We start from the raw sequence: 9,884 nt of genomic DNA on the forward strand, positions 1-9,884 counted from the left end.
TGGAAACAACCTAAATGCCCATCAACAAACGAATGGGTAGAGAAGCTGTGGTATATTCGCACAATGGAATACTATGCTGCATTGAAAAACAAGATTTTACATACTCTTAATCATTATTACCTTAGTACTTTGTTTCATTTAACATTCTTTTACATATATTAGTTGTTGATGTTGTTTTGCACAGGTGAGTCAGAACTAGCATACAGATGACCCTTCCGTGGGTTTTCAGAGTATACTACATGGGAGAAGACTGGTCATCTTTCTCCAGCAGAGCAGGTAGTGAATTTGAAACAGATGCTTTGGGATGGCATTAGAGCTCCTTACCACTAGGTCACCAGAGTTCCTTTTTATACATGCCTCCTCATATATTTAAAATTTTCATGCACATCAAACTCTTGAAAGCATAAATACATTAATCATTTGTGAGTTATCATGTACCAACTCAAGAGAACCTTTTCTGAAGTAATTTTTATTTTCATTTGGTAAAAAGAATATCTTTCACTGGTTCTATTAAGAAAAATATTTTATGGAGGAGGGTTGGGAGGGGAGAAAAATACAACAATGAATGAATGGAAATCCAAAGTCTCTGTATATTTTCATTGAAATTAATAATAAAAAAAACCCAAACAAAAAAAATATTTTTTGTTGAAAATGTACACAGCAAAACAAACAAGCTAAAAAATTTCTATATATGACACTGATTACATTCTTTAAGGTGTGTAACCATTCTCACCCTGTCTTCTAAGTTGTTCCTCCAATAATAGGAATTCACTGCTCCTAAATATCTAGTTTTCAAGTTGATACTGTCCATGCCATACAAATAGATCTTAAAAAGAACACCATTTTAAAAGATTCTTTACTAGTTAATCTAAACCAATGCTTGTGTTTTTTGGTTTGTTGTTGTTGTTCATAGGGTTTATTTTTTATTGTGATTTTAATAAAAGTTTACAGAAATGTTGGATTTTCATTCATTCACTACTGCACATTTTCCTCCCTTCACCCTGTCCAGTTAACTGTAAAAAAAAATCCATTCATTTTTTTCATAATTTCCTCCCTTCCCCACAACCAAGTTCACTTTGATATGCACCTCTTATTCCCAAGTGTTGTCATACAGATAATGCCTAATCATATATTACTCTTAAACAATTCTTTCCTTCATCTGTTCCAATGCAGTGTTCATTATTTATTCCCTCTTTTCTCTACTGCTTGTTTTGAATGTCTACTTTTTTAAATCAAAGCATAAATGTCATAAAGCAGAATTTTGTTATGCGCCTCTGAGTCACCTGCAGCTAACAGCAACCCTATCTACCTACATTAGCTTTGAAACATGCCCTATCCTGAGCCTCTCATCATCTCCAACAGATTTAAGCACTCCTTCAGTCATTAAGTCAATCTATCTTATCCTGGGTCTTCCTTTCCTGTGCTGTCCCTCCACTCTTTCAAGTATGATGTCCCTCTCCAAGGACTGGTCCTTCCTGGTCATGTGCCCAAGTACGTGAAATGGAGCCTCAAAATGCTTGCCTCCAGGGAGCAGCCTGCTTTCACCCTCTCTGGGACAGACCTGTTTGTTCTCCTGGCAGTCAATGGTATGTTCAACACTTTAATCCAGCACCACAACTCAAAGGTATCACTCTTCTATCATCCTTATCGTCCAGCTCTCAGAAGCATAGCAAGTAACTGCGAAGACCATGTTCTGGATCAGGTGCACCTTAGTCCCCAGATTGACATCGTTGCTCTTCAGTACTCTAGATAAGTCCCCAACAGCAGACTTTCTCAATGGAATTCATCTTTTGATTTCTAAGCTAAAGTTATCAACAATCTCAATCTCTTCTCCATCCATCATTAAACTTCTAATTGGCCCAGTGATAATCATCTTAATCATCTTTGTTTCTTGATGCTGAGCTTCAATCCATATTGAAGACTACAATACTTGACCTTCTGCAGCAAATGCCTCCTGTCTTCTTCAGTTTCAGCAAGCAAGGTTGTGTCATCTGCACAACAGAGGTTGTTGATAAGTCTTCCTCCAATCCTGATGCCACATTCCTCCTCTAATAAAGCCCAGCGCCCCAAATGATCTGTTCAGCATATAGATTTAAAAGGTATGGAGATAGAACACATCCCTGGCATATACCCTTTCTGATTTTGAAGAGTTTCCTTGCTTTGTTCTGATGACTGCCTCCTGGTCCAAGTATAGGTTTTGCATGAGCACAATTAAGTGTCCCCATTCTTCTCAGAGTCAGCCACAATTTGTTGTGATCCACACAGCCAAATGTCTGCACAGTTAATGCAACACAGATAGACATTCCTATGGTACTCTCTGCTTTCAGCCAAGATCCATCTAACACTGGCTATAATATTTCTAGTACCACAGCCTCTTCTAAACCCAGCCTGCACATCTCTGGCAGTTCTCTGCTAATGTACTGTTCTAGTTATTTCTGGATAATCTTCAGCAGGATCTTGTTTGTGTGTGATATCAGTGAGACAGTTCAGTAATTTCCACACTCTGTTGGGTCAGACAGAAGTGGCTAGACTGTAAGATGGCCTCTCTTGTTTTGGTTGAGGGTCAGCATGAAATGTTTGGTTGCTTTTTTATTTAAGCCTCTTGTTTAGAGTTAACAGGACCTCGAGGAGGGCCCTTGTATTTAAAAGTTGGGCCCCAGCGATTATATCTTAACATGCCACACACTTTTAAATTGACGACCATGCTTAGAAACACATTTTTTTCTTAGAAACACTTTTTTTTCCCACTATAGCCATCATTTGCAGCAACGTGTTAATCCCTTGTTATTGTATTTTGGGGGAACATTCTTCTAAGTCATGCAGCACTCTTCTGTCAATTTGCTGTGCTGAAGTAATCTAGGTTTGCTGTGATGCTGAACCTTGTGCCACTGGGGTTTCAAATGCCATAATAGGGGCCATGGTGGACAGTATTTGGAGACACTTCCAGTTTAAGACAGGTTTTGTGGAGAAGTGGCATCCACTTTCTAAATGCCTCTAGAAACTCTATGAACTTGGAGAAATGATAGTTATAGAAAAGCCTCAGGTCTTTTGTTCATAGGGTCGCTTTGAGTTGTGTGCAACTTGATGGCAATCAATGACAGCTGTTGGTTCACCTTTTTAAAAATGGGAATAAATACAGATCTCTTCCAATCAGCTGGACAGGTAGTTGTCCTCAGGATTTCTTGGCATAACCTGGTGAGCATGTCCAGGGAAGTATCTGTTTGCTGAAATAAGTCAATTAGTATTGCGTCAATTCCTGGGGCCTTGTTTTTTGCCAATTCCTTCAGAGCACCTTGAACTTCCTTATTTATCACCATAGGCTCTTGATCATATGTTGTTTCATGAAATTCTTTTTTGTCAGCCAATTTTTTTTGGTACAGAGCCTTGTTGTTGTTACTGCCATCAAGTCAAGCATGACTCGTAGTGATCCTATGAAAAAAAGACCTGGACCCTTTCTGTAACTATCACAGAGTTTCCAGGGGCATGATGTTTAGGAATTGGATGTCACTCCTGCTTCTATTAAGCAAATATAATTTAATGTTAAAATGGGAATAAGCATTGGCAGTTGGAGAATTGAGGTATATTTCTTTCTAACCTATAAGTGATAAGTTTTTTCTATCTAAGGTATTATATTCTTTTACATTACAACCACTCAACATTTATTTGTTTCCCTCTCTAAATTGCTCATTCATGAACCTAAAGGAAGGTTTATTGACTTATATTTCTGAGGAAATCCTTAGCAAGTTATAGTTTTTCTTTCAAATGTAGTGTAATAGTTTAGGATGAAACAGTGCCTTAGGCAGAGTTAAATTCCATCCAAGTGCAGAGTAAACTAAATGTGTATTGCTGAAATTGCCTTGTAAATCCCTTAATCAGTAATAGTACATACAGTTATATTTGTCCACCTCATTAGAGACTTAATACCACCTCTCAATAAATGCATTACTGTCAGTTTTTCCTTTTGAGTTGGAACAAAAAAGGTCTTATTTCTTAAGCTAATCATTAACAAGTGTTCAGGGGCAATATGTGGCATAAAAAAATATTAAAAGACCAGAATCACATTCAATCTAGCATAAAAATACAGCCCCAGCTTATATAGTAAGAAGTGTAAAGACCCAAACCTGGGCAAGCCACCCAACTGGAGGCTATGAGATCATGTGGAAAACAAACTATCTCAACTAAAAGTTCCCTTTCATCAACCAATCCTAGCCAACCAGGCAGTGTACCATGCAGAGTGGCTGGAGAGTGACTGTACTTAAGGCCAGTGAAGATCTCCCAGCTGATCTCAAACACAGATCCATGAAATTATGAGCTAAGTATATGGCCACTATTTTAAGCCACTGTGTTTATGACAACTTTTTAAGCAAACGAAAGCTAACAGATGAAAGGCTTCTTGTATCTTCAAAGGAAAAAAAAAGGGTACAGAGATAAAAGTAACTCAAGCAAGGGAACTGTTCTTTCTCTTTATTCTGAGATAAAAGAATCATTTAGACTTTTTACATTTGTTCTTTTTCTCTTATTTTTGCTTTATGAATAACTATATTGGTTGCATAATTATTATAGTCAACATAATTATTAGACTACTATTATTTAAAAAGGTAAAAACATCAATTTCGTACATTATAAAATAGACAAAATATAAATTTCTGAGACATAACTGTCATAACGTTCTCTATTGATTTACAGATAGCATGTATTGCTAGACAAAGATTTAGACATCATAAGTCAATTTCCTAACGAGCTGCAATGAGGAGGAGAACTTATGTTGTTTCTCTCCAGGTCCAAAGTGTGACAGGAATAAGAAGTGGTAGGAGTCAGGAAAATATAAAATTTCCTTAATAGACAGGGCTATTTCAGCCAAGGAACCAGAAACTATTTCTCCCCCAGACTATTTCTGCAATTTCCTGTAAGTTTATTAATTCTTTCAAAATGAGAAATCCTAAGGAAAAAGCTGCCTGAAAAACAAAACAGGGGTACAGTATATTAAATCAATATCAGAAAAATAAAAATTATTTCCTTACCTTTAAACTCTTTAAATAATTTGAAAGCATACTGGGATGAAATCGATTTTCTTCTGCAACTTGACTATCATATCTTGGTCCTAACATTGTCTTCAGAGGTAAGAATTTTCCTAAATAACATTAAGATGGGTAATAATTTTCATTAAAGAAAGTGTTCCAGGTTAGAATCTTGTAATTAGCATGTGTAAAGAACAATTTCTTAAAATGGGTTAACTGGAATCTGCAAATTCAACCATGCATGAAATATTCTCAATCAACATTATGCTTATAAAAGGTAATGTCTAGGAATTTTAAAAGACCACATAAATTCTAGAAATTGATAAAGACTGAAATGTCAATTACCAGTGAATGAAGTTTCTAGAATCTAAATTCTGAACATAATGTGAATAACATTTACAGTGCAAAAATATTTTTATTTTAAATATCATATTCAAAAATACCACTGAAAATAATAAAATTCATTAAGTTAGTATTATAAAATCCCAAATTATATATTTTTTGTATAAAACAGAAACTTTTACCATTTTACAAACTTTTTCTTACATTCAAAATTCTAAGATATCTACAATGCCAGCCCACCGTTGTTGCAACAGTAAGCTTGAGTATATCAGAGATCAGGAGGATGACAGAGGATAATCAAAGTTCAGATCTACTGTTGATTCCTATGAGTTGAGGGCAACTGAAGGCAACTAACAACAAACAAGGAGATATTAACCTCATTCACTGCTCCAATTATTACCAGTAATTACAGGATTAACAAGAAAGGATGATCTTTTCTGACCTTTTCTTTTTCTAAACCTCAATATGAGCACTGGGGAAGTTATCATTGATAAGCAATCTTAAAATCACCTATTTTATCTGGTTTTTATTTTTAAATACAACAAAATCTATTGTTATCTACCTAAAATAACATCTAAGTGAAGTCTTGACATGTGTCCAGAAGTATTTTTAATACCAGTGGTTTATTTACTAGTTTTTAATACCAGCAGTTTATTTACAAATTGAGGCATGCCTGAATTTACAAATGCAGTAAGGCTTGCTTGGAACCGATTTCATGCTGGCTGATAGCTTCTTGCTTCTTGATGTTAACTGATTTTGGGATGAACATTCTTTTAAGTGTTCTGTCTATCTACTGTACTGAAGTAATCTGGAGTTGCTGTGATGCTGAAAAAAATGTGCCATAAGTGTGTCAAACACCATGGCTATGCACCATGGGGCAGTGTTTGGCAGAGCTCCCACATTGATTCAGGTTTGGAAGCAGGAGTAGCACCCACTTCCTAAACCAAATGCCTCTGGAAACTCTATGAACCTAGAGAAACTACAATAGTTATAGAAAGGCTTCAGGTCTTTTGGTCATAGAGTCACTATGAGTCATTTTTTACTCAATGGCAATCAACAACAACAATTTGTCCATACTAATCTGAATGAAAAGATATTTTTATAATGTTGTTTTTTAATTTAGTTTTATTTGCAAACCCATGTTTATTGCTGCATCATCTGCAATAGCAAAGAGATAAAAGCAATCGAAATGCCCATCAAGAAATGAAATGGATAGAAAAACGATGGTATATTCACACAATGGAATACTACACAGCAATGAAAAACAATGAACTCATAAAACATTACACAACATGGAGGACATCATGATGAGTGAAATCTCTCAGCACAAAAATACAAATACTGCATAGCACCACAACTTCATCTTTCTTAGAACCACAATCAGTACACCTGGTATAAGCAGTAAGAAGATCAGGAGACATTTTACAATGACAAACTCTACAGTCAAGGACTACTCTAAATTACTGAAGAGCAAAAATGTCTGTTTGAGCAGTTCTCATACACTTTGGGTAGATGTGATCCCTAATCATTCAATGGCAATAAAAAACACATACATATACACATAAGCATATTGTACTCAAATCTTAGCTTGTTAGGAGGAGTGGCACCCGCTTCCATAATAGCTTGCCTCGGAAACCCTATGAACCTGGAGAGAGGATGAAAGGCACCCAAGCGTCGAGGACTCTCCTTCATAGGGCCGCTGAGTCTCCTGCGACTCAATGGCACTTAACAACAATAACATCAACATAGAGAGAGATCAGCTGGCCCAGTGGACAGAAAGAAATGCTACCAAGCCAAAGGTGGGTGAATTTTAATCCGAGGCCCTCGGGCCTGTCTTTCATTGTTTTTGTTCAGACATTCCACTAGGTCGTATAGCCCTGGTGTACAAGTTGCTGTACAGCGGTAACTTGTGGTTGCTGTGAGGCTGAACACTGTGACACTGATGTGTGTCAACTGCGTTAGTGGCTGGTTACCCAATGTGGACAGAAAGTGGGGTGGAGCTCCCCGATTAAAACAAGCTTGGAAGAAGGAGTGGCATCCACTTCCATAATAGCTTGCCTCTGGAAACCCTATGAACCTGGAGAGAGGATGAAAGGCACCCAAGCGTCAAGGATTCTCCTTCATAGGGTCCTTATGAGTCACCTGCAACTCAACAGCACTTAACAACAACAACTCAAATCTTACATTCTATTGTCTATTTGTGCTTTGATTATGCAAAGGCATTTAACTGTGTAGATCATAACAAATTATGTTAAATTATGTCCTACACATAAGGACATTAGGATCAAGATGTGCCTGAGTTAAGATTACAGAAAAAATTATTCATTTGAACTGTGGTGTTAGAGAAAAAGTGCTGAAGATCCTAATGTCTTGGAGAAGGTGCAGTCAGAATGCTCCTTAGAGTCAAAGATGATGAAGCTTGTCTCACATTTTGAGCATATTGTTGTTGTTGTTACGTACCGTTGAGTTGTTTGCGACTCATAGCAACCCTATGTACAACAGCCCTAAACCCTGCTCTACCCTGTGCCAATCGCATTGCCTCTGACACACCCATCCCTATTACCCCAGTCACTGAATCAATCCACCTCCTGTGCTGTTCCTCTACCCTACCAAGCACGATGTCCCTCTCCAAGAACCTATCTCTCCTTACAACATGTCCAAAGTATGTCAGACAAAGCCCCAGAATCCTTGACTCCAAGGAGTAGGCTGGTTTAATGCTCTCGAGGATGAATCTGTTTGTTTTCTTGGCAGTCCATGGTACATTCAATACTCTTCTCCAGCACCACAGCTCAAAGGCATCAATTCTCCTTCTGTCCTCCCTAGTCATTGTACAACTCTCTGATGCATAACAAGTGATTGCAAAGACCATGGCCTGTATCAGACGCACCTTAGTCTCCAGAGAGACACCGTTGCTCTTGAGTACTTTAGAGAGGTCCCTAACAGCAGACTTTCCCATCGCAATACGCTTTTTGATTTCCTGGCTGCTGGTGCCAAGAGTGTTGACCGTGGAGCCGAGCAAACGGAAGCTGTGAACAATCTCAATCTCTTTGCCATCCATCCTGATGCTACCGATTGGTTGAGTGGTGAGAATCTTTGCTAGGAGAGATTATTCCTTGTAGAGAGACGTCATGCTTTCATGGGTGAAGGGACAGCAAAGGAGAAGACATATAACCAGATGGATTGACACAATGACTGCAGCAATGGGCATGAGAGTGTCAGATATTGTAAGGTTGGCACAGGATAGGACAGGTTCCAGATCTATTATTCATAGGGTCACTATGAGTCATGCATAACTCGAAAGCACCTAATAACAAGAGTGAGGAGAAACAATAAACGTACTAAATAATACAGTATGTTAGAACTTGAAATATCAAGTGAAAATCTTATGGAGCTGTGAATTTGTGTTGATAGTGTACAAACAGTTCTGCAAAGGAGACTGAGAACATTTGCACAACAAAGAATGTAATGAATGTCAATGAATTATATATGGAGAAACTGAACTGGTGTTTTGATGTGTACAGTCTCAAGCAAAATAGAAAATTTCTTTTATAATACAATATATCAGAAGGTAACCTCTTCTAATACTCATCACATTAGATGCCTCTTTCTCACTGTTAACTCAGAGGGTCAATCTTGTTTCCATCACCTCTTACATTCTTTACCTTCCTTTCTTCTACCCAAAATTAGAATGCAAAATTTATCATCATAATCCAAAAACAAAAACCAAGACCATTGTCACTGAGTCAGTTTCAACTCACAGCAACCCTACAGAGTTTTCTCTGACCCACATAAGTTTTCCAAGGTTGTAGATCTTCACTCAGACTGCCTCACCATTCTCTCAAGGAACAGGGAGTGGCTTCAAGCAGTCAAATTTTGAGTTAGCTGCTACAAACGTATACCACAGAATCAGTCCCCTACAAACACTTGAGCACTGGGCCTCCCCTACCATCATTACTCAGGCACACTCAGTTGAGAAAAAGCTCAGACCTCATGGACTCAACCCTCCTCCTCCTCCATATCTGCATTATTTTCTATCAGCCAAGGGCTCCTAGAAAAGAGCTCACAACCAGAAAGCTAGATGATCCATAAATCACAATCACCTATCTCAAGACAATGTTACCACATATGCTACTAACTTTTATGATAAATAACTGTGTTACATCTTTTCTCATTCCTAAAATATGCCAAGTTCCCTTACTCTCTTTGCAAATAATAGCTTTCTGTTATACTTTTGGGGTGAGGGAGTGTCCTATTAAAAGTGGCATTTTTGAGCAGTGGAAACTGCTGAAAACTCCTTCTTGTTGAGTTCTATAGAATAAGAATCCACCCCCATAGGTAACTCTCTGGCAGGTTTTCAGGAGCAGTTAATCACATGGGAGGAGACTGACCACTCTTCTCCAGCAGAAAGCCCCTTAGATAAGTGAATTCATTTTATCTTAATAATAAGGTAGTTATTGAGGTGTCTTGGAGTCACAGTGACTCCCATGCAATAGAGAAGAAATGCCTCATAAGAGTTTCCTAGGA

The 9,884-nt window shown here is 37.7% G+C and overlaps 1 protein-coding gene across 2 annotated transcripts in view; it reads right to left on the reverse strand.

The window, feature by feature from the left end:
* Positions 1-9,884, reverse strand: part of RNGTT (RNA guanylyltransferase and 5'-phosphatase) — a 433,116-nt gene that overhangs the window by 410,729 nt on the left and 12,503 nt on the right. For both annotated transcript variants that reach the window (XM_006902058.1, XM_006902059.1), the window contains exon 2: positions 5,022-5,131. In XM_006902058.1, coding sequence (XP_006902120.1) covers positions 5,022-5,131 — 110 coding nt within the window. The remainder of the gene's footprint in view (positions 1-5,021; positions 5,132-9,884) is intronic.

The sequence above is a fragment of the Elephantulus edwardii genome, unplaced genomic scaffold, assembly GCF_000299155.1.
Source record: "Elephantulus edwardii isolate Elephantulus edwardi_28Jun2011 unplaced genomic scaffold, EleEdw1.0 scaffold00363, whole genome shotgun sequence".
Lineage (NCBI taxonomy): Eukaryota > Metazoa > Chordata > Mammalia > Macroscelidea > Macroscelididae > Elephantulus > Elephantulus edwardii.